Source organism: Schistocerca piceifrons, chromosome 10 (genome assembly GCF_021461385.2).
Source record: "Schistocerca piceifrons isolate TAMUIC-IGC-003096 chromosome 10, iqSchPice1.1, whole genome shotgun sequence".
NCBI lineage: Eukaryota > Metazoa > Arthropoda > Insecta > Orthoptera > Acrididae > Schistocerca > Schistocerca piceifrons.
Genome location: NC_060147.1, coordinates 23,234,831 through 23,261,213, shown reverse-complemented (window position 1 = coordinate 23,261,213; position 26,383 = coordinate 23,234,831). Strand labels below are relative to the sequence as shown.

The 26,383-nt window shown below is 39.4% G+C and overlaps 1 protein-coding gene across 2 annotated transcripts in view; it reads left to right on the top strand.

Annotated features, from left to right (window-relative positions):
- LOC124718841 (cullin-2-like) overlaps positions 1-26,383 on the top strand; it is a 114,721-nt gene that overhangs the window by 42,176 nt on the left and 46,162 nt on the right. For both annotated transcript variants that reach the window (XM_047244465.1, XM_047244466.1), the window contains 4 exons: positions 3,437-3,660; positions 12,251-12,458; positions 18,541-18,703; positions 23,513-23,658. In XM_047244465.1, coding sequence (XP_047100421.1) covers positions 3,437-3,660; positions 12,251-12,458; positions 18,541-18,703; positions 23,513-23,658 — 741 coding nt within the window. The remainder of the gene's footprint in view (positions 1-3,436; positions 3,661-12,250; positions 12,459-18,540; positions 18,704-23,512; positions 23,659-26,383) is intronic.

The window sequence follows — 26,383 nt, the reverse complement described above, 5'->3', positions numbered from 1 at the left end:
TTCTGCCTCCTAATGTGACCTCACTTATCCAACCAATGGATCAGGGCATTATTGAATGGTTAAAAAGGCGATATCGCAGAAAGTATATCAGCTCAATCTTGGAAAAATCTGAAGGAGGTCATAACTTATTTGAGGCAATGAAATCCCTGAACATCAGAGATGCGATCTACACAATCGCTGCAGCATGGGATGAACTGAAACCTGACACACTGCGGAAATCATGATGTAAGCTTTAGCCACAAGTTATGACTGAAAATGAGCATACTGAAGATGAGCAAAACGACGACACACTGGAAATTGTTAAAGATCTACAAACTCTGGAGCCGAATGTCCTTGCCAATGTAGTTGAAGAGTGGATCAACGAATGTGATAAAGACTGTGACACTTTTGAAGAGCTCAGTGATGACCAGATTGTTGCCGCTGTTAGCCAGGAAATTGTGAATGAGGACTCGGATGGCGAAGACGAACCCCCCCACCTGGATTTCACACAACAATGCAAAAAACGCTTTTGACATCATCCTTCAATACATCGAGCAGAATCCAACTTCAACTCCAATGGACGTTGTGTGGATAAAAAAATGGAGGGACACTGCAACTAAATGTAGAATAATATCTGCTAAACAAAAATGTATCATTGACTTTTTTTCCAAGTAATTTGTTTTCATTTTTACCGTAAAAACAATGCATACAGTATAATCATTTCTTAGTTTATACATATAGTAGTTTATTTCTTTGTAAAAAATTTCTTTTTTATATACAGTGCAATAAACATTTTTTAGTTTACAGTATATATTGTTTGTACGTTATTAAGTACAGTACAGTACTGTAATTTGTTTGTCGTTTTTCCTTTTAAAACCAATACATATTATAGTGTGTGTAGACGTTTTTTAGTTAATATATTGTTTAACACTGTGTAAAAAAACATCTTTTTATATTACTGCAGATGTCTTTTAGTTCTTAAATCATTTAATTTTTTGTAATAAATGTCTTTTTATATTTTTTGCAATAAATATTAGATTTTTCGGATAATCCGACATTTTTTTTGGTCCGACCATGGTCCCGGTTCCGAAGGTGACGGATTAGAGGGTTTCTGCTGTACTTGATAAGATTCAGATCCATAACCTCATGCATATAGGGCTTCTACTATAACTATTGTGCTACACAACCATATAATATAATATTTCTTTTTTAAAACTGTAGAGCATTATGTGGCTTTATGAAACTTTTTTTCCATTGATTACTTGATAATGAGGACCTACCAGAGTGAATGGTTGCATGGTGTAATATCTGGGACCTTAATATACATACTGTGTAGACATAACAACGAAAATCATCAATTATTGATGATATAATGTAAATGGATAGATAAAAAAATCTACTCACCAAGTAGTGGAAGGGGAACACACACACACACACACACACACACACACAAAAGGGTTTAACTTTTACAAACTTTCGGAGCCAGTGGCTCCTTCTTCTGGTGGAAGAGTTGAAGGGGAAGGAAGAGGGGCAAAGGAAAAGGACTGGTGATGTTTAGGGAAAGGGGTACAGTTCTGAAAAGTCACCCAAAATCTCCAGTCGGGGGAGACTTACCGGACGGTATGAGAAGGAAAGACTGATTTTTGGGGCTGCACAGGATGAGATTTGAAAACCTGAGAGCTTAAAGGTGGTAGGAAGGGTAATATGCAAGACAGAGATTACTACTAAAACATCGTGCACAAATTAATAAGAGTGAAAAGCTGAGTGCATTGTATGTAACGGAAATGGGAAGGGGGATGGCAAAAAATAGACAGGCCAGAAAATCAAAGATGTAGAAAACTAAACTGGAGTTAAGAAAGGAGTAGTTACTGTGAAGAAATGCTGATATTTAAGGAATTAACTAAATTAAGGCCAGGTGGATGACGAGAACCAAGGACATGTTGTAGTGCTAGTTTCCACCTGAGGAGTTCTGAGAAACTGGTGTCTGGGGGAAGAATCCAGCTACACACTCCTGTTCACAGGAGACCTGCTAACAAACAACAGTACTTACATTTTGACAATTGCCATCCTTTCCATGTCAAATGTTCACTCCCATACAGCCTTGGCATTTGGCGCAAACATATTTGTTCGGATGTAGACTCTTTATGGAGATGCACCACCACTCTCACTTCAGCCTTCTCTGGACATAACTATCGCAACAGCCTAGTTCAAAAGCAGATTTATCGGCCATCACATCAAATCCTGGTACTGCTGAACCCTCCAAAATAAAACTTCGAAATACACCACTTGTCACCCAGTATTATAGTGGTCTCGAATGTATTAATCAGCTGCTTCGACAAGACCATGACGTCCTAAAACCGTGGCCTGAAATGAGATCCATTCTGTCTGAGATTTTGCCCATCACGCCTAGAATAGCTTTTCGTTGCCCCTCTTCCTTTGCCTTCAACTCTTCTGCCAGAAGAAGGAGCCACTGGCTCCGAAAGCTTGCAAAAGTTAAACCCATTTGTCTGTTTGTTCCCCTGCTACCACTTGATGAGTAGATTTTTTATCTATCCATTTACGTTATACTATATAGATAGTCAAAAAGTCGATCCCACTGCTGAGGACCTCTCCTTGTGAAGTCATTATATATTTTTGCTAGATGTGTCTTGAAATGAGAACTGCTTGTAGGCTGTGGGAAATGCTATTGATTTTGGTTACTTGGCTGTATCAAATGAAAGTTGAACATTTGTCACATTTAGTATGAATACCAGTGCTCACCATTTTAAGACTATAAAGATGAGAGTAAATGAATTTTGAAATTGTTAATAATATCTGGCAAGTTCATCACTCAGTGTGACAAAATTTATGTGCTGATTGTTTATGCTTCCTATAACTAAAATATGGCTATTTAAGTGAATAAATCAGTGCCATTTGATAATAATGAGCGTTTTTGGTGCGTAAATGATTTTTGGGAATGTTACCAACATCTTCGGTGCACTATAGAGAAGACAAAGCCTCATTCACCGAGTCAATTCCATGTACGCAGTTTCAGAATTAAAACATATTATGGTCTTTTTGTTTGAAACAAAGCTAGAACTTAACCATAAATCTGTACTTACATAGCTCAGTGAATGGTATATAACTGTTTCTGTTCATATTACTTGGTTACTACCTGTCTGTCAGTAAACACCGTAAAGCACTTGGTAGTGAATAGGGTTAAATTATCTTCCAGAGGGGTCACCAAATTACATTTCAGAGTGGATAACATTTTGTGATGCAATACTTAATTGTAATATTCAGCATAATTCTCTATTACTCTCTGTCATACACTTCCACAGCAATAATTAGTTACGATTATCTTTTGTAAATGTGCACATCTCTGCACTCAGTTAAACAGAAATGTAATTTATTATTTATTTAACATAATTCTCAACTGCAGGGTCGCACAAAATGAAATTACATTTTCTCACGATAGGTCGGCGAGTTGGCAATGGAACTGTGGCGCCGAGAGATGATAATATCCACGGAGTCGCGCCTCATCCCACAGTTGCTGGCAGCGTACGCGGCCGACCGTGACGGCGATAGCCGCAATTCCGACGCACTGGCGGCAGCAGTGCGCTCTCTGGTTGCTGTAGAACAGTTTGCCCCTCCCTCGAATCGCGATTCGCTGCACCTCTATAGGACCATCTTTGAGAAAAGGTATGGGAAAGTCACATTGTGGACACTGGTTTGTCATTAATAGTTACCCTCAACTACTCTCGATCACTCGTTGGGCAAATGTAGTGGCTGGAGAACAACTTTAGAGAGGTCTGAGATGTTCCCAAGCTGCTCAGACTCCCGAGTTAATTCGAATGGGCCAGTGTGTGTATCCAGCAGAGAGTATGGTGTGGCTGTAAGCTTTTTATGGTATTGCTAATAACTGTACTGACTGCTGTAGGCAGCTGAGAAGAATGTATGCAAGGGTTGAGGTGGGGAGCAGGAAAACAATCCTTTCCCCACTCATTTCTGACCCCAGATGCTCACGGTCAGTGATACTGACCACCTGATTGCCAGTGTCATTGTTTTTCTTTGTTCTCCATTTATGGTCTCCCATTTTCTTTTATATTTTATGTACAGCTTGCCAGACTGGTACTTGAGCACAAAACTTGATACACTGAGTAAGGGCACTGCCCAATAGAAGCAAGGCTCTGGGTTGGAGTCCTGATCCGCTACAAACTTTTGACACGTTAGGAAGTCTCAAAAACAGCACAAATTCCCCTGCAAAATGAAAGAGTCATTCTGGCATTTCAGTAGTTGCATGCGGAGTACTGGTATTAACAAACTAGCAGGCAGACTTTCAGGATAGAAAAAAAATCAAAAACTGGAAGAAAGTAGGCATGAGAAGAGAAGGAACAACATTCTCAAAGAATAAAATAAGTTTGGCCCAAAGGAAATTGCAGTTAAAACCAAAGAAGCAGAAACAATGTTGATTTATCATACACTCGGAAAGGGTTATTCAAAGTAAATTAATAAAACTGTTATTCCAAAAGCTACTAATGGTGTTGCACACAGCTGAAGAATTTTACTGACATTTTTCCAGAAATGTCAGTGCCTTGAAGAAGTGAAATGAATAGTGTATTCACATGATTGAACCTCATTGAGTTAGTCACTGTTAGAATATTGACATAACTGCATTTGTGAAAATGTGTTTAGAATGGGACACACTCTTAGCTCCAGAGTTGATCACACTGTTCATCTTACTACTGCAATCCCGCGTGCGTGTTCTGCTCAACTGTGGGCAATACTTTTGCTTGTGGGGGGAAAAGTGGCAGCTGCTGTGACTACCAGCAGATATCCCAATGAGCATAAGGACTCGGCCATCACGTGTACAGTTCAGGGGCACAGGCCTTTGTCATAGAACAGGACTTTTTGCCAAAAAATGGAAACTTTATGTAGTACAATTCCTTGTATTAAATTGTAGACTTTAATATACCTGGGCTGCTGAAACACGTCACTTCGAGGTCACTCCCCAAGTGCCGAAGAGTCGGTAATATAACTAGCAAATAAGTGAGTAATGCGAGGTGCCACATCTTCTGAACCGATAACAGCACCGAACAAAAGCCGGTTCCGCCGTCGACGCTACCGTGTTGTCGGCTTCCGCGTAAACATTGTATGTTAGTGCGCGAACGCCTACTGTTGTGTTGTGTTACCGCCTCGACTACAGTCTTTGTTTGTTGAACAATCTCACCAAAACAATGTCATTCACCGAGCAACAATTCGCTGCACCGTGGAGTGCCATTAAATATTAAGGCTTTGGAATTGCTATGGAGGACGCGTGAGTTCTACGAGCAAAAAAAAGAATTTGTTTCTGTTCGTGGGCATGCGTCGATTCCTGCTGATAAAGTTTTAGAGCGTACATCAAAAACTGTAGGGCACGGTTAAAGAACAGTTATAAGGAAAGGGGTGCTACTTCAAGACTTACAAGACAGTGAAGTAAACTGTGTGGAAGAAAGCCCCTGTGGGAGAAACAGTGTGCTTTTAAGTTCTCAGGGAAAGAAAAAAAAGCAGCCTCGTCCTGTTACAGGTATTGATTCTTTCCAATCTGATGCAATTCGTCGGCACATATACGGATACTATAAAAGGAAAGAATACCCCACAATAGTGAAGCTGCTAATTTCTTTAGAAGAAAGTGAACTTCTCCCAGAGGGGAAAACATCACTTAAGATGATATAAAAAAGTATGGGCTTTTGTTTTAAAAAGTTAGATGGACGAAAACTGTTACTTGAAAAAGCTCATGTCTTTGCAGCTCGTATCATTTCCTTACACAAAATTGTAGGAGAGGACATACATTCTGTCATATGGTTAGACGAAACCTGGGTCAGCGCTGGAGAATCAGTTGAGAAATGCTGGACAGTTGATACTCCGAATAGTGGTGGTCATCATCCAACAGGGAGAGGATCCCAATTAATTGTGGCCCTTGCAGGATCTTCATACGGCTTTGTGCCTGAAGGACTTTTAGTTTTTCGATCTAAGAAAACCACTGACTATCATGAGGATATGGACCACCCCACGGTTTCTACAGTGGTTTAAAAATTTTTTGCTACAGTTTAGTGTTCCGACAGTGTTTGTGATGGACAATCCATCATACCATTCCGTGATTTTAGATGAAACTCCCACCACTAGTGACCGTAAAGAAACTATGGTGCAATGGTTGCAGGCGAGAGACATTGCTGCGGACATGAGCATGACAAAGCTGCTGTTATACTTGCTCGTAAAACAAAATAAGTCTGTGATGCCTAAATATGTTGTAGATGAAATTGCAAGCAAACATGGTCAGTTGGTAATTAGGCTGCCACCTTATCACTCCCATTTTAATCCAATTTAATTGGTTTGAGTGAAGTCAAGGCATACATTAGAAATAACAGTAAGAATTTTACTGTAACAGAAGTGGGAAGACTGCTACATGAAGGTTTTGCTACTGCAGACGCTACCTCATGGAGGAAAAAAATTGACCATGTTGCTAAACTCATAAGAGAAGCACAGACTATAGACTGCATTATAAATGAAAACAAACAATTAATGATTTCTCTTAATGATGATGATGCTGATGATGATGATGACGAAGATGAAGACAATGGTTTTGGCACCACTTTCGATGATAGTGAAGGAGAACTGGATGGAATTGCGCCATTGACATTGTAAATTGGCAGGTGTAAATGATTACACAGGGGGTATACGACCCGGGACAACCGGGAGATCCGGGAAAAACCCGGGAATTTTTTCATCCGGCAGAAAACTGGGGAAAACCCGGGAATTTTTTAGAATTCCGGGAATGTTTCATTGTTTTAGTTTTCAGTTAAATTTTTGTGATTTTGACTGGTAAGAACCAATACTCCAACAAAGGATATTACTGTACCCCGCATCTGCAGGATAATACTGCAGCAACAAAACATTAACAAGAGGAAGAAAAAACGAAAATAAAACTTAAGTCGCAAAGGAAATCCACCATATACAACAACAAAACATAGTGCTCATACAAGCGTCTGCCAACAACAAAGTGTGTCAAAGGCTTAGAAAGACTATGCAATGATTCAAACGACAAATTGCCTCTGATGAGCGTGACGTGACAGCTTTTGACATTATATTCATTTGAGCAGTTGCAGGTGGGCTCTTGTGCCTGCGCATTTGAGTTGCGTATGGGTAGTTCCTTCTCCTGCTTCTGGCTACAGATTTGTGGCTGGGCGCCGCTATCTAGTATTGCCCCAGTTCAGAAATATCGAAGATCTGGGGCTGATGCACAGAGCAGTCTGTGGTGGGGAGGTGGGTAGTCTTCACGTGACCCGTGTTTACATTTAGTGATTTTGCTGTTTCCTCTTCATTTATTACTCTCACATCAAATGAAAACAAAACGGATTTCTGTGGTCGCGAGCTATCAAATGAATTAAAATACGTTCGCATAGTTACGGAAGGCTAAAATATGTTATTATTTTCAGGTTTTATTTCTACCTTTCTGACAGTCAAGCATTAATCACCTTGCAGAACAATGAAGTTATTTTTGTTGCTTTGCTAAAGATATTTGGCTTTTATTAATCTTTTGCACTGAGGCAGGTAAATTTATTTGAAACAAAGTGTTTAATTTCACACTGTTGGCTAGTTTCAACTGTTCGCTGCATGTTTTCCATCTTCTACCTCGCGTGGCATTATGCCATAATAAAGAACCAAACATGAGATAATACAGTACCGGTATTCAAGAAAATTTACATCCGAATCTGGACATACAAATGTGCACTTTAAGCCCAATTACGCATTTTAGTGTGGTTCACGAAATTCTGATGAACTTGAAATGTCCTCTGAAATCTTGTTTCTTTTGTGACGTAATGCAAAATCTTTTAATGTTTTACACATTCGAATATACGGGCTTCCTGTGTCATCATAGCTGCGCAAGAGCGGTGGCGCCTGGTATCTAGCGCGCTCTGGCAACTGCTGAAATGAATCAGTTTCTAACAGGTCACGGGAAAACATTGCAGATGGTAGTTTGAAAAGCGTTACTTTCAAAGTTAATTTCCTTTTACACAAGATGAACTATGTGCGAGAATGTACGATGAATTTCTTAAATCGCAGAGCGTTTGACTCTCAATTAAAAATCAACTCTTCGAGGACGACCATCTAGAAGAATTTCGAGCCCAGAAGATCAGACATTTGCGTCGTTATTAAAAATTTTACTGGCTCATTTGTGTAATATATCTTAAAGTGTAACACAAGCAAAAAAGATCATCATTATATGTGGAAGCTTAGCTTCTCTTGCAGCTTATTAATCCTCGAGACTATAATTATATGTGAAACCTCTGTTTTTCTTGTACCAACACTATGTATATTAATTTAAACCATCAACTTTTCTTATTTGTGTGTTCGCGCTACTTAAGAGTGATCTTGCTATTGGCTGACTACATCATGTGTCCTATGCTATCTTCAGCTGGCGAGATCACTTGACATGAGCTTACAAAAGCGTGTCGCAATCTCAATTTCAATGCCTTGTAAAGTAACATGCGGTGTTTGGTGGAATTCGAATTTGTACCTTCGTAACACGAAAATATGCGGCGTACGTGTTGCTGCTGCACAAGATCTTTCCAAAATGTGTTTTTTTCCCTCCTCAGTTTCGTTTTCTAAAGTGCCGGGAAATTCTATGTCGGTGTATAAAACCATAAACATTCAAAAGACTGATAAGTTTTACAGTGCCAAGGAAAAGTATACTCTCACATAACACGGGGAAAAATGTATTTTCACCCGGGAGAAAGTGTATTTTCAACCAAGAAATCTGGGAAAAATCCGGGAATTTCTTTTTCTTGTCCATGTATACACCCTGTTACAGATTTAATTCTTTCACTCTGCAATAGGGTAGGTTATACATGTTTTGCTTTATTTATTTCTGTGGTGTGCATTGGCTTCCTGTTGACTTTATGCCCTAGGTGGCTGGCTCTGAGCACTATGGGACTTAACATCTGAGGTCATCAGTCCCCTAGAACTTAGAACTACTTAAACCTAACTAACCTAAGGACATCACACACATCCATGCCCGAGGCAGGATTCGAACCTGCGACCGTAGCAGTCCCGCGGTTCCGGACTGAGCGCCTAGAACCGCTAGACCACCACGGCCGGCTATGCCCTAGGTTCCTGCTTCACGTTCTGTAGACCTCCACATCCGGAAAAGGAATCTATCCATTGTTTTTCATTTCTAGGATGAATTGTATGTTTGTGTGTAAGTTGTTTGAGGGGCTTGTGAAATCTGCATAGTTCGATGACAAATGTGTTGTCTACATACTGCAGCCAGCAGTGAGAGCACAGTGACATGGAATGTAATGCATTTTGTTCGAAGGGTTCTGTGAATATGTCAGCTGCTACAGGTAAGAGGGGGGAGCCTATAGCCATTCCGTCTGTTTCCTCGTCAAATTTGCTTTGCCAACTAAACTACAAAACGCAATCTCCCTAGATCACAAATTACTGGTTGTATTTGCTCCTGTAGGATGTTGATGGTTTCAGCTATAAGCACTTTGGTAAACAAAGATGTTGCATCACAATTGACCATAAGATCCATAGTTACTATTTGCTGTTCCTGTATAAGCTCAATGAAATGCGTAGGATCCTATTTTTGTCAGATGATAGGTGGATGAGTTGATCACATTGACTACCAGTCTTAAAGGCCAGCCTTCCTTCTAGACCTCAGTTACTCCATTTATTTGTGGTGGCACTAGAATTTTCAGCACAAGGCCCCAGCTGTCACACCATTGATTTTGGAACTCTTAAGCACGGCTTGCGTCTGCCTCACTATCGTCACTGTTAAGCAAAGTTGCCCAAAAGGGGCAGGTGGATATGGTGGTTCATTTCCAGAATGAGCAAAATCATTCTGTATATACAAGATATTTAATATCTATGTTTTTGAATTCTGATACAGCTACTGATTTACAGTGAAGTTTCCTGGAGGGTGTGAATAATTCGAATTTGTCACCTAAGAATATAATTCAAATTTCAATGGATGTCCCAAATATGAACTTGAAGTTATTGCATGATCTGGAAGCATTTCTAATCAGTGAAGAAGACAATCAACCACAAATGTTTCATTGTGGCACTTGCTCACTTCATGTAGTGAATGGATCTTTCACTTATTTCACACAGTACACTTCAGAAGAAGATGACAAGCGTAGTGTGTACACTCTTTAGTAGATTTCTTGCTCCATAAATGTTCTGCCAGTAAAACATGTTCTTTGGTTCTTATTTCCCATTTCCTATAACATTTTCTGTGCAATGGTTTCAATTTCAAATGTTCATAATCGTAATACCGAGGTATTTTGTTAAACTGACAATCTTTAAATTTGTGTGATTTATTGTGCCACTAAAATTTACGAGAATTTTTTAGTACTCATTTGGAGAAACTCATACTTCTGTTTGTTCAAGGTCAGTTGCCCCTTTGTGCACCATACAAATGTTGTTGTTGTTGTTGTTGTTCTTGTTGTGGTCTTCAGTCCTGAGACTGGTTTGATGCAGCTCTCCATGCTACTCTACACTGTGCAAGCTTCTTCATCTCCCAGTACCTACTGCAACCTGCATCCTTCTGAATCTGTTTAGTGTATTCATCTCTTGGTCTCCCTCTATGATTTTTACCCTCCACGTTGCCCTCCAATACTAAATTGGTGATCCCTTGATGCCTCAGAACATGCCCTACCAACCGGTCCCTTCTTCTAGTCAAGTTGTGCAACAAACTTCTCTTTTCCCCAATCCTATTCATTACCTCCTTATTAGTTATATGATCTACCCATCTAATCTTCAGCATTCTTCTGTAGCACCACATTTCGAAAGCTTCTATTCTCTTCTTGTCCAAACTAATTATCGTCCATGTTTCACTTCCATACGTGGCTATGCTCCATACAAATACTTTCAGAAACGACTTCCTGACACTTAAATCTATACTCGATGTTAACAAATTTCTCTTCTTGAGAAACGCTTTCCTTGCCATTGCCAGTCTACATTTTATATCCTCCCTACTTCGTCCATCATCAGTTATTTTGCTCCCCAAATAGCAAAACTCCTTTACTACTTTAAGTGTCTCATTTCCTAATCTAATTCCCTCAGCATGACCCGACTTAATTCGACTACATTCCATTATCCTCGTTTTGCTTTTGTTGTTGTTCATCTTATACCCTCCTTTCAAGACACTGTCCATTCCGTTCAACTGCTCTTCCAAGTCCTTTGCTGTCTCTGACAGGATTAGAATGTCATCAGCGAACCTCAACGATTTTATTTCTTCTCCATGGACTTTAATACCTACTCCAAATTTTTCTTTTGTTTCCTTTACTGCTTGCTCAATATACAGATTGAATAACATCGGGGAGAGGCTACAACCCTGTCTTACTCCCTTTCCAACCACTGCTTCCCTTTCATGTCCCTCGACTCTTATAACTGCCATCTGGTTTCTGTACAAATTGTAAATAGCCTTTCGCTCCCTGTATTTTACCCCTGCCACCTTCAGAATTTGAAAGAGAGTATTCCGGTCAACATTGCCAAAAGCTTTGTCTAAGTCTACAAATGCTAGAAACATAGGTTTGCCTTTCCTTAATCTATTTTCTAAGATAAGTCGTAGGGTCAGTATTGCCTCACGTGTTCCAACATTTCTACATAATCCAAACTGATCTTCCCCGAGGTCGGCTTCTACCAATTTTTCCATTCATCTGTAAAAAATTCGCGTTAGTATTTTGCAGCTGTGACTTATTAAACTGATTGTTCAGTAATTTTCACATCTGTCAGCACCTGCTTTCTTTGGGACTGGTGTTATTATATTCTTCTTGAAGTCTGAGGGTATTTCGCCTGTCTCGTACATCTTGCTCACCAGATGGTAGAGTTTTGTCAGGACTGGCCCTCCCCAGGCCGTCAGTAGTTCTAATGGAATGTTGTCTACTCCCGGGGCCTTGTTTCGACTCAGGTCTTTCAGTGCTCTGTCAAAAACCATACAAATATCTAACTCATTTTGTAATTTGTTTTGATCTCCTGACAACTTTACTAGATGGTAAATGACAGCATAATCTGCAAACAGTCGTAAGAGGACTGGTCAGTTTGTTTCCTAAACCATTTATGTATATTAAGAACAGCTGGTTGGAAATTCCAGGTATAACTTCATTTTCGTTAGGTGACTTCCCTTCAATTACTACAAGCTGTGACCTTTCTGGCAGAAAATCTCACACCCAATTGAACAGCTGAGATGATGCACTGTAGGCCTGTAACTAGAACATTTGTGTATTGAGCTCACATTGCTGTTTTTTAGGCTGTTGGAGGCAAGTGCCCAAGTTTACCGGCAGAGGGCCGCCAAGCTCCTGCAGCACGGGGACGCAGCACACTACGTGAAGGCCGTCTCCGCCTTCCTCAGGGAGGAGACGGAACGAGCGCGCCGCCTCCTGCACCAGACATCCGTGTCGCGTTTCCGCCAGCGCTGCGAGCAGCACCTCGTTTCGGACCACCTGCAGTTTCTTCAGGTGCGCATTGTGTTTCAAATTATTGATTTAAAAAATTATAACCATTCCAGAGAGCAATTCCTGTGTGCTTTCACTTAACAATCTCTACATGTCAAATACAGTTCTGTTAATAGTAATAACTAATGAAGGACCATAATTTTCTCTTCCCCTTCTCAATATGACCATTTAATAATCGTGTATAGTGTAAGTCTCTCATTTATTTTTTGCTATGTCTATATTACTGGAGGTACAGTATGCAGCTCCATATGCAAGTTGCCTGTATAACGGCTTACGGAGGCAATAAAAATTTGGTTTTAAATATTTTGTGTAATTATTCACAGAATTTAAAAATTTAAGATGCTGTCATAATCTACTCATCGAGAGATATCCTCTTATATTAAAAAATTTAACACAGACAAGGCAATGTAATTGACGATGCCAAATGGCTGGACTTCATTCTTCCATTGTTTGAGAATGAGAGCACTTAGCAACTTACAATGAACTTCACATATAATTTCAAACCCTTAAAAAACTTTTTCTCTCTAAAATGCTCCAGAAAATGATGAAAAAAAGTTTAACTCTTACTAAATTTCTACTGTTCATGCAGTAAAACAACAGCGTCAGGCACGATGTTTAATTTATTACTTCTTCATTATTAACTCGACCCTCAAAACAGTATTGACATGTATCACTGAATGTACCTGCAAAATTATATCATTGTGCAATACATAGTTAAGGAGATATGGCATCATTAACATTGAAATTCATTAAAAATAGCACTTTCACAAAACCTTGTTACTTCGGTACATCAATTAACATCACAGCAATTAGTCTGAACACAGTGCAAGCTGCTACGGTATCAGCACTGTGCAATATTTTCTCACCGTAATATTCTCTGACACATGGTGATAGTGGCTACCTCTGTTCTCCCTCCGGTCACCATGTGCACGACGAAAGAAAACTTGGACTGACCGACATTCTGTAATGTTGAAGTATGCACAAATTTTTGTTTCTCGAGTAGAAGGTGATTGAGATATCTGTGGCACCGGGGGCGGGGGTGGACTCCCATCCGCAATTTCTGTTGGCACTTACGGATGAGTGCCCATGTTATTTCATTGCTATGATGTTAACCACAGTGCATGCTGCACTTTACATACCGTTATAACTACTTCTGACAATGTGAAATGTGTAGTGGTAGCGTCTTAACAAAGTGTAGAGAAATGTGGGGCAGTACTGTAGCACCATCTTGTGGGCAACATGTATGATCTGAAAAGCAAAATATAATGGAAGTAGTGTGATTTGTGACTACAGTTCCTTAGTGAAAATACAGTGTATGTAACAACGAGTATTTAATTTAATTAAAATTGCATTAAAGATTAATCCAGTGTAATTCTGTACTCAGGATCCAGTTCTTTAGACAGCTTTGGAAATGGATTGATTTGCAATTTAGCGATTTTTGTAGAGATAAATGGCTATAACTATTTAATGCATAGCTGTAGATCAACAAGAGGTACAGAGAAATTAAAAAAAGATTCAAAATTTTGTACATTATGCTAGTACAGTGAATCTAAAGCTGGTGCATGGGCAATGATGCGTGGGTGAAAAGTTCCGTGTCATAAGTGAAAATGGCAGATCCTGTGCGGAAGGCACTCTGTGTGTCAACAATTGTAGTTTTGTCATCACATTACAGGAAAGATTTTGTCACATACAATTGAGCCCATCCGAATGTCGACAACTTTTGTGGCTGGCATAAGCAGTTTGTGCAGAGGAAAAAAATACTAGCTGGCCCTGTGTACAGGGTGCAAAACATTGAAACAATTTGTTTTTTGTCAGATCATAGTCCACAGAAACCAATGTACAATTCTATTAGGGAGTTACAGATAAATGGGCATGGTCTCAAACAAAAACTGAAAGGGAATCCATATGTAACCCAGATTTTATAGAAATTGAAGCAGTAAGTCTACGTCGAATGTCTTAATTATGCTGTGGTGATACTGGAAACTGTGGAGGAAGAAACGTATGCTGCAGTAATGCACTTTTGTGATGAGACAACCTTCTGCATAATTAGCAGAGTTAACTGGCACAACATTTGGATGTGGGAAACAGAAGAAAGGGTTGTGTGTAATAGAAATCAGTGTGACTCACCAAAGGTGTTCTGTGCAGTGTTGGTACAAAAACATTGCTGTCAATTTTTCTTCATTGAGTTAAGTAAGCTTTTTAACAAACATTTGCCTGGACATACTCGAGCAATGGCCGATATCTCAGTGTGGTACAGACTCAACAAATTACATCCTTCTGCATGATGTAGCACCTGCAGATTGGGGTATGGAAGTTTGCATGTTTATAATAGACATCTTCCAAACAATTGGGTTGGTTGTGCTGAATTTGATGACACAGTCATCTTCAAATAATGACATCCGTGGATTTCTTTTTATGTTTTATGGGATAGACCTTGTGTTTGTCCCTCCTGTGCAAAAAAACTGTTCAAGAACTCTGAATGCATAGTTCTCAAGTGGTCATGTTGCTGACACCACCTGTACTTCATTCATTTTGAATTGCCCTATATATGCTTACTTTGTTAATATTCAGATACTAAATAATTTTGTATTTCCCAGCATAAGAACTGTGAAATTCACTACCACAGTATTACAAATAAAAATAATGTATGTATATACTGTCCGTAGTTCAGAATGGGCTTATATGTTCTTTTGCAAAAGAAAAGTGCACCTTATTAGATAATCCTTCCCTAATTTATTGGAATGTCGGGTTTCACAGATGTAAACTCTGCTTAACTCATAAGTTTGTGTTAAACCTATAGCTGTTTTGTCAATAAATAGACAGGTGATAGTGTTTTGTCAAAAAGTTACGTTTATGCTTTGATGAAATATTATATAAAAACAGGAGGAGGGTAGTAGAAGAGGGGCAATCTGTGGCCTTTATCATAATTGGCCTATACAGTGGGCGGATGAAAATATGGGAACACCAAAAACACAACACATTAACATGCCTAATACAGTATAGGAAAACGTCGGTATTCAAAAACAGCTTCCAGTCGTCTCGGAATGTATACACAAAGGTCCCGTATGGTTTTCAAGAGAATCTTGTACCATTCTACCTGCAAAATAGTGCTGTTACTGGTAATGCTGATGGTGGCAAAAGTGATTCTGGACTTTTATCTCCAAAGTAGACCACAAGGGCTCAATAATATTTAGATCTGATGATTGTGGTGGTCAGAGATGAAGTAAAAATTCATCTTCTCATGCTCACAAAACCAGTCCTGAAAGATACAAGCTCTGTGAACAGGGGTTGTGTCGTCTTTGAACACAGTATCACCTGTGGGGAATAAACATTGAACCATGAAACGCACCTTATCAGCCAGAATGGTCACATACTGCATGGCAGTAATGCAACCTTGCAGAGAGTACCCATGATATGACTGCCAAAGTTGTCAGTGAACTCCTGCCATATTTCACTCTTGGGACATAAACTTGGCCAGAAGTTGGAAACAGTGTGAAACAGACTCATTCACCCAAATGGCATTCTTCCATTGTTCCATAGTCTAGCTTCCTTGGGTTCAGCACCACATTTTCCTGTTAAGAGGCAGTTGCATCATTGATGTGTGGTATTGGAATTCCAGCTCGCCCTGCTGCTGGGTTGACCTCCCTTGATGTTGTTTTGATGATGACAGGGTTCATAAGTGCACCATTCAGTTGCACAGTGACTTCTGCCACTTTTGTCCTCTTTATCTTTTCATCACAATCCTCTTCAATGTCTGTCACAATCACTCAACACACACTTTCATCTGTGTTGTGACTTAGCAGATGATATTCTTCCATTTTCCCCGTATGTGACACGAATCTTCGAAACAGTGCCTCTTAAAGCATCAAACACTTCAGCAGTCTTGGTTATGGGATCACCCACCATATGAGCACCAACAGAATGCCCACATTTGAATTCACTTAGCTCCAACATAATGAACACGACATTGTTCTGACTGTGACGGACACTTGCAATGTATTGAGGACATTACGCAAGTTTTATTTGAGGTCATATATAACAGCACAACCATCTGGGTTGACTAGCATCTGCATTTATGTTCAGACATGTTTCTTGTGATATATCCATATTTTGACTAATCCCTGTATAGTAGTAATTCCCATACCTATCAGTATGGGTGGACTAGCAATTGTCGCAATTTGTTGTTATAGTGCGTGTCATTTACGACGGCGGCCGAGTTTAGGTTCGTTCTGCGCATCTGACGTCACAAAACACAGCCAGCCAATGAACAGAGAACGATGTTGCCAGAGCTCGACTGCAGTGCAGACCACGGATGAGTGGCTTCAGTTTTAGAAACGTTCAGTCATAAATAAAGTAATTGAACAAAAGCAATGTCTTGATAGCAGACTTTATTTTGTAGAAAGTTTGGAAAAAGCATTCTTTATACCAATTTCTTCATATTCTATTAATTAATTAAACCAAACAAGCAATAAGCCTCCTAATTCAGGTGATAGCAAGGAAAGGTGTTTGTATCATTCTCACGAACCGCTTTTTCGCGATAAAGAACAGCGGTAATTGTTTATTTCCTATTGTACTTCGATGAAATGTGAATAATTCATAGTCATACCAACAGTGTTGCTAAGCGAAAGATTCTGAGTTCAAACCTTGTTCGGTGCTGACTATTTTGTTTATTTAAAAGCAATATCGAAGTCTCTTACTTCATGAATTTTATTCGTTTGAATGCAGTTTTTTGAAATTTCTAGTTCTTTGTCTCTTCATTATAATCATAATAAGTTTTTGGTTTTTCTAATTTTGTCCTCCAATATTTGTTTTCACAGCAATTAAAAACAATCAAAATGCGCACATACAATATTCATGTTATCTGTTTTGTTTGTATATCTTCTCTTCTGCAGTCGCTGTTTTACTATTCATGTTGAAATATATTCTTTGCGACAGTATTAAAAGTATTATTTAGAGCAGAATTTCGGCTCGTACGTTGCCGAGCTACTTGATTGTCTGACGCAATTTTTTGCTTCGCTGCTTTGCCAACATCATCATATTCATTGTTTTCGTCAACTCATCTATGTTTTGGCAAGTATTTGCTGTCCGTTGTGACAAACACAAATTTTTTGCGCACTACGCCTCACTGACAATATATTTTAGTTTCTATGCTTTATTACATCCACAATTCAGTTTTGTGTACGTCGCCAATTTTATTTTAATCAGAACTTTTTAGAAAAAAGCGAAATGACTCTGGTATAAATAAAACTTTTATTACAGTTGCGAAAGATGAAATATTTCTCAATATTACATATGACACCTATCTGGTACTTAAATTATATAATATATTGTTATACAGTAAATTTTATGTGAAATTTAGGTATATTGTACACATTTCATTCTCAACATTGTGGCAACTAAAATCGACCATACGGAAAGTATACGCTATGGACTTTTACGTCTGCAAACTCTTCAAAATTTCGTGCAATGGTTTACGACATTTAATGCTGCACAATAACTGCATTGAACATCGAAACAAAATTAAGTCAATTATGGGAGGAAGGTATCAGTCAAAAAGATGTATAAAAATCAAATTTTTGGGCCAAATAGTTTTTGTGAAATCGAATGATAAGTGTGTCAAAGCAGTCGGAACACCATGTGTCAGCACAGGCGAGCAGTGCAGTGATGACAAAATCGCGTGGAATGCGGGGAGCACGTCTCTGTAGCAGCAAAGGGTTAGTGCAACCGTGGTGGCTTTACTTCATAAGCTATGCGCTCCCCCCTAAACGTAAGTTTGTGAACTATACTATACTATGGCGCTGTTTCTCTTGGCGTGTGCGTCCTTTGCAACTGGCAACGCAGCAATCTCCCGCCCCTGTGCGGGCATGCGCGAGCCCCCAAGATAAAAGAATTCAACTATAGTATACTTTTGCAGCAGTAACTGCTTCTCCCTGTTAATGTATGTCTCAATTATTTCCATATCCCTGATGGCCTCTTTCGTGACAGAATTTACAGAAGTCAAAACGCGAGTGAGTGAATTAGTGAGTACTATGTTTCTTGTATGAGACAAGAGACTGTTTTAAGCGAGCTTCCTTCTGCCCTGCAGGAAGAATGCCAAAGGGCGACTCGAGCAGAAGACAGAGTTGCGCTGGGATCTGCGTACCCACTGCTGAGGGGCGTACCTGCCGGTGCTGTCGTCATGAGGGAGGAGCTAGAGAAGCTCGTCAAGGAACGTGGGCTCAATGAGGTGTGGCCCGCCTCGGGTCAAGGTAATGCAACCTAACTGTGTGGTGCATTTGTTCTGTATCTGCTCCTCTTGTTACACACATACTAAATTTGAACTGTCTTATCTGAATGGAAACTTTAGAAGTAGATGTTGACTCTGACTGTAATTTATTGGATCTGAACTGAAGAAATAACAGTTAAGAAACCAGTTACAGAGATGGGACCTGGATAAATTAAAAGGGTCATAGGTTGTTGGGATATCAACAAAAATAACAAAGCTTTGAAAATGTAATGTAATTGTTTTTGTGTAGTCTTCAGTCCAGAGACTGGTTTGATGCAGCTCTCCATGTTACTCTATCCTGTGCAAGCTTCTTCATCTCCCAGTACCTACTGCAACCTACATCCTTCTGAATCTGATTAGTGTATTCATCTCTTTGTCTCCCTCTTTGATTTTTACCCTCCATGCTGCCCTCCAATACTAAATTAGTGATCCCTTGATGCCTCAGAATATGTCCTACCAACCGATCCCTTCTTCTAGTCAAGTTGTGCCACAAATTTCTCTTCTCCCCAATTCTATTTAATACCCCCTCATTAGTTATATGATCTACCCATCTAATCTTCAGCATTCTTCTGTAGCGCCACATTTCGAAAGCTTCTATTTTCTTCTTGTCTAAACTATTTATTGTCCATGTTTCACTTCCATACATGGCTACACTCCATACAAATACTTTCAGAAAAGACTTCCTGACACTTAAATCTATACTCGGTGTTAACAAATTTCTCTTCTTCAGAAACGCTTTCCTTGCCATTGCCACTCTACATTTGATATCGTCTCTACTTCGAGCATTATCAGTTATTTTGCTCCCCAAATAGCAAAACACATTTACTACTTTAAGTGTCTCATTCCCTAATCTAATTCCCTCAGCATTGCTCAAGTTAACTCGACTACATTCCATTATCCTCATTTTGCTTTTGTTGATGTTCATCATATATCCTCCGTTCGAGACACTGTCCATTCCCTTCAACTGCTCTTCCAAGTCCTTTGCTGCCTCTGACAGAATTACAATGTCATCGGCGAACCTCAAAGTTTTTATTTCTTCTCCATGGATTTTAATATCTACTCTGAACTTTTCTTTTGTTTCCTTTATTGCTTGCCCAATATACAGATAGAATAACATCGGGGAGAGGCTACAACCCTGTCTCACTCCCTTCCCAACCACTGCTTCCCTTTCATGTCCCTCGACTCTTATAACTGCCATCTGGTTTCTGTACAAATTGTAAATAGCCTTTCGCTCCCTGTATTTTACTCCTGCCACCCTCAGAATTTGAAAGAGAGTATTCCAGTCAACATTGTCAAAAGGTTTCTCTCAGTCTACAAATGCTAGAAATGTAGGTTTGTCTTTCCATAATCTGTTTTCTAAGATAAGTCGTAGGGTCAGTATTGCCTCACGTTTTCCAACATTTCTACGGAATCCAAACTGATCTTCCCCGAGGTCAGCTTCTACCAGTTTTTCCATTCGTCTGTAAAGAATTCGTGTTAGTATTTTGCAGCCGTGGCTTATTAAACTGATAGTATGGTAATTTTCACATCTGTCAACACCAGCTTTCTTTGGGATTGGAATTATTATATTCTTCTTGAATTCTGAGGGTATTTCGTCTGTCTCATACGTCTTGCTCACTAGACGGTAGAGTTTTGTTAGGTCTGGCTCTCCCATTGACTGTCAGTAGTTCTAATCGAATGTTGTCTACTCTTGGGCCTTGTTTCAACTTAGGTGTTTCAGTGCTCTGTCAAACTCTTCACGCAGTATCATATCTCCCATTTCATCTTCATCTACATTCTCTTCCATTTCCAATGTAATTAAATAGATAAAAAATCTATTCACCAAGCAGTGTTGTCCCCTATAATCAGGCTTTCCTTCTCACCCCATCCGGTAAACCTCCCCTGACCCAGCTTTTTTGGCAACCTTACCAAATTATTTCTATTTCCTAAACTGCACCAGTCATTTTCCTCCACCCCTCTTCTTTCCCCTTCAGCCCTCCTGCCATAAGGGGGAGCCAATAATTTTGAAAGCTTGCAAATTTAAATATGTTGTCTGTACATGTGTATTCTCTGCTTCCGCAGGTGAGTAGTTTTTTTTATCTATCCATCTAAGTTATAGGTTGTTGAGAGTTTCATAGGGAGCATTTGGTACTGATTGACGGAAACTGGAATGAAATACAAAGTGAACAGGCAGCATTGAGAAATGAAATAGTGAAGGCAGTACAGGATCAAGTAGGCAAAAAGACAAGGCCAAGTACAGAAATCCTATGATAAAAAATAAAAGGCCATGTACAGAAATCCTATGATCAATATTTTATTTTTAAGTTTGTTGAATAAGGGAGAAATATAAAAGTATTGCAAATGAAGCAGGTAGAAGGGAACACAGACTTCTAGGAAATGAGATTGGTACATAGTAGCAAAACAGGAGTGGCTAGAGGACAAATGCAAAGCTGCATGCTTGGCATGCCTGGCTAGGAGAAAGGTAGGTGTCACCTGTAGGAAAATCAGGGACAGACGAACAGCTTTGCGAATGCTAGGGACTGAAATGCGAAGCCAATACTGAGCAAAGAAGGGAAAGGTGGCAGCAGTTAGACAATACAGTGGGAAAGAACTAGAAGACAATTCTATAGAAAGGGAAGAGAAAGTAAATGAAGAAGAGATGGTAGCTGAGATACTGTACAAAGAATTTGGCAGAGCACTGAAACATGTAAATTGAAACTAGGCCTCTGCAGTGGATGCCTTTCCTTCAGAATGATTGAGGTCTGTGGGAGAGCCAGTCGTGATAATACAGTATACCTAATACTCAAGATGTGAGGCAAGTGAAATACCCTCAGATTTCAAGTAGAATTAATAATCTCAGTTCCAAATCAGGCAGATGTTGACAGGCGTGAATGTTGCTCCAAAATCAGTTTAACAAGTTGCAAAATACTACTATGAATTATTTTAAAATAACGGAGAAACTGTCAGAAGCCAACCTCAGGGAAGGGCAGTTTGGGTTCCAGAGAAATTTGGGCGTATGTGAGGAAATAATGTCACTACTACTTATCATGAAAGAAAGACTGAAGAAATGCAAACCTACATTTGTAGCATTAGTAGGAGAGAGAAAACACTGGAAGTGAAAGGGTATCTACAACTTGGACAGAACCCAGACTGCAGTTACAACAGTTAGAAGAGATTAAAGGGAAACAGTGATTGAGAATGGAGAGAGATGGTTTTGGCTCATTCCTGATCTTATTCAGTCTGCACATTGAGCAAGTAGTAAAGGAAACCAAGGAGAAATTTGGAAATGGTTTAAAATTCAGGTAGAAGAAATAATAACTTTGAGGTTTGCTGATGACATTGTAACCCTAGCACAGACAGCAAGGATGTGGAGAAGCCCGAGAGCAGTGGATAGTGTCTTGTAAGATGTTATAAGAGGAACTTAAAAAAAGTGAAACAAGGATTATGTGACATAGCTATATTAAATGAGGAATTAAAGCAGGAAATGAGATATGAAAAGTAATTGGTGACTTTTGCTATATGGGTAGTAAAATAACTGATGATTTTTGAAAATGAAGAGGATATAAAATTCATCTTGTCAGTAGCGACAAAAGCATTTCTGGGAAGAGAATTTTGTTTACATTAGATGTAAATTTGTGTGCTAGGAAGCCTTTTCTGAAAAAATTTGTCTGGAGTGTAGCCATACATAGAAATTAAGCACTGAAAATCATACAGTTGAGCGCCCCACAGACCAAAGTAAAATTAAATGTGCACAATAAACAGTACAAGAAAGAAGAGAATAGAAGCTTTTGCGATGTGATGCTGCAGAAAAATAGTGAGGATTAGGTGGGTAGAACAAATAACTAATGAAATGATGACTGAATCTAATTGTTTAGAAAAGAGATCTGTGACACAAGAGACAAAAATTATGGAGGAAGACCAAAACTTGAAATATAGCTTGGAAGTTCAAGTGGATCTAGGGTCAATAGTCATACAAAGATGAAGAGGCTTACACAGAATAGACAGATGTTAAGAGCTGTGTTAAACTGGTCTTCAGATTGAAACCACAATGACAATAATATCGTATCATCATTTGTGTGTTGATCTACATTATTTTATTATATATCTTGATGGAAATTGGAAATTTGTGGTAAGTTCCTATGGGACCAAACTGCTGAGGTCATCTGTCCCTAAGCTTACACACTACTTAATCTAACTTACACTAAGGACAACACACACACACACACACACACACACACACACACACACACACACACCCATGCCCAAGGGAGGACTCGAACCTCCGACAGGGGAAGCCGCGCAAACCGTGATGACGAGGCGCCTCAGACTGTATGGCTACCCTGTGTTAGTATCTTGATGCTTGGGAATTTCACAGGTAGTTTAATTTAGTGTGTGTGCGTTGATTTGTGCTTCGTGTACCTGTAAGGTGTTTTGTTTTATTTTTAATTACGCAACATGAATGTTAAGATTAAGGGTTAAGCTGTTTGCTGCGAACGAGCTGTAAGCTTCTTCCATTACGCATCTTGCTGTATCTGGTACGGATGTGTTATGGCTATTTATTTGTATACTCGCATTAGTAGCAAACATCGCACTTTTACAAGAGTCCTTCTAAATCCCTAGTAAGATTTAAAAAAAAAAATTATTATTAACACGGGAATGACATACACTTACAAAGGAATATGTTTTGCTGCCCAGATGAGTATTATGAGTATTGACTCAAATCAAAATATTTTGTAAATGCCAGTTGTAGAGTTGATATGGCAATCTTCAATGAATCTGGATTGCAATTTTAAATCTGGAACTTGTGTTACAGCGCCAGCACCTGCAGACTTTGTGAGTAATGTGCTGAATATCTTGGAGCGGTACCACGACCTGGTGATTGATGCGTTCCTGGGTGACAGCTCGTTTACTGCCGCCCTGGATCGAGCCGTGTCACGTGTCGTTAACCACCGCCTGCAGGTAATGTCGTGTGGCTGCTTCCCACTATATGGAACATACATTCTTCTCCGAAACAGAACACGATGATAAGAAAGTGAAATAAAATGCGTCATTACCAGATGGCATATTGATGCACTGAAAGTAATTAAAATATGCATGCCATTACACACCAAAATTGCTAGATCTATGCACAGAAATTGTGGAAATATGTGCTGCAGTATGTGAAATGTGCACAAAAAATGCATCTACCAAGCCCTTGAAGGAGATGAACAAATACAAAATATGACCTCTAAATGCACTGTTTTGCTGCAATTATGGACTGCGACAGTTAGTAGCGACATCTTTCAGTTGATAACTGTTGTCAGCCAGAGAAGTGAACCAGTTGTCTTTGGAACTGCTCACAGATGACAGTGGTGACATTACTAATTTGCTTTCTCTACTGCTTCAGTTTGACTATTGAAGGAGCAGTCTGGTAGTCTCATTGTGAATGAGAAGTGTGGTATTTACTTTGCGCACCATATCTTGTTTCAGTTATAATGTTGAAGAGAAGATTTTATGATAATGAGTTACTGGTAGAATATCTGTTTATTATCACCAGGAGTATAAAAATTTCAAAAATGTGTTTGCTGTGGATAATGCATGTAATTGTTTGGAATATACTGTTACAGCTATATGTAGTTTCAGGGTTGCCACAAATTCTGGAAATCATGGAATGTCAGGGAATTTCAAACGTGTCAGGGAAATCAGGAAAAAGTCTGGCAAATTTGGAAAAAAAAATCACTGGAAAAATCTTGTTTTTTGTCTCGGTAGATGAAATGATTTGTTTACTGAGATGTCGTGCATTGTCGCTGGGTGGGTGCAGCTGAGTGTGTATGCCACTTCCCTGTTCCCTCACTCTTACTGCTTCTCCCATTCCTCTCAGCTTGCAGTCAGTGCTGCCACCACTTCTTGCGCAGCAGCTGCCGACGAGAGGCAGGGAGACGTGGTTCATTTGGATTTGATTCTCGGAGATTGTTAACACGGGAGCTGGAGACAGCAGTCATGTGTACACGAGTTGTGACTGTGTGAATGTGTGTATGCTCTCGTTTTCCGACAAAGGCAATGGCTGAAAATTTAGTTGTGAAGGTGTGATTGTCTTTTCTAAGTGCCTGTCTGCGGCTCAGCAATCATCCTTACGGTGAGTTGCTGTGTATCCTTATTAGTATTGATTCTTAGAGTATTTGTGCAAGTTATCTGTTGCACGGATTGATCACCGTGGTCTAATTTCATCAACACGGTGCCTTTGACACGTGAATAGCTGGCCACACGAGTGGACTTCCACGTCGGGCCAAAACTGCAGGCCATTCCTGCACATATCTCCAACAGATCTGGCCTACCTATCTCAAGCCCATCGTTTTCCACCAATATGCGAGCCCTCCTCATCAGATCTAGTCTTGCCAATCTGCCTGCAGGCCAGGTCTGTTGTGTGGCATAATGCAATAGATTTTTGTGGTTTATCCAAGGACCCAGGCCTGCGGTGCTCCTTGGCAGGCCAGAGGTCACGGGCGATGGATTTCAGGAATTGCAGTTGTCTCACCGCAAGTACATTGTACAGTGCAGCGTTTTATCGGCATTTTATTTATTCTAGTAGATGTTATCACTTTGAAAGCAATGTATTAGAAAGTATGGACAATTAAGAAGCAGAAAATTGTAGCAGTCGCTGGTGGTTTGTACGCCATGTACTCGTATATTTCTCAAAAGAAAAATCACACAATACTTGTAAAATAATAGACTTAACACAGTAACTAAAAATCGGCAATAACGAATGTAGTAGAACCAACATTTTATTGGTGGTCACCTATAGCGTTGGTTTACACTACTCTTCCCTCTCTTACACACTTCTTTCAAGAGGCCGAATTTTTTTTTTGCGGCTATTTCTGAAATCAGTGAAGGTATTTTAAATCTGTCTTGTGACTCCAAGGAAATGCGTATTTTTGTTACCAGACGTGTTTCATTTTATTGAAATAAAATAATGACAGTGGTCTTACTGGCTCATATATTCAGTTAGGCTTGCTTTCTCCATCTAAAAACAGTTCATTACAAAAGATGTTGATGTTAGTACTTAAGATTTTTGATAACGCTGGGGAGAAATACGGAAGTCTCTACATTTTTTTTGTCAACTTATGTCTTTACTTATGCTTGAGATCTCAAGATTTGTCAGGAAAACTGCTAAAACTTGCCTGGAAATCAGGGAGATATCAGGGAATTTCTTTTGGGGAAACATTTAGCAACCCTGTGCTTGCATAACAGCAATAAATTTTTCCTCTTCCTACTAAATAACTACAATTGTGTAACAGTGCGTATAGTAAACTCATGTGCGTGCTCTTTTTACAGAGTCTAATAACAAACTGAGTGGTATTGCCAATGTGGTAAGCGTTTTCAGCTTGTCACTTACAGCCACTCAGGCAGTGAAGTAGTACCTTTAAATGGAAATTCTTCATTAGTAATTTCGAACACCAACAGTATTAATTTCATCTTGCTAGTGACTGTTTGTTGTGCATGTTACATCGTGTTACTAAACATTTTTTCAAACAATGGAAAATCCAGGCTTGATTGTAGCAATATTATGAAATGGAAAATTGCTACTCACCATGTAGTGGAGATGCTAAGTCGCAGATAGGCACAATAAAAATACTGTCACAAATAAGCTTTCAGCCAACAAGGCCTTTGTCGAAAATAGACGACACACACACACACACAAAAGTGC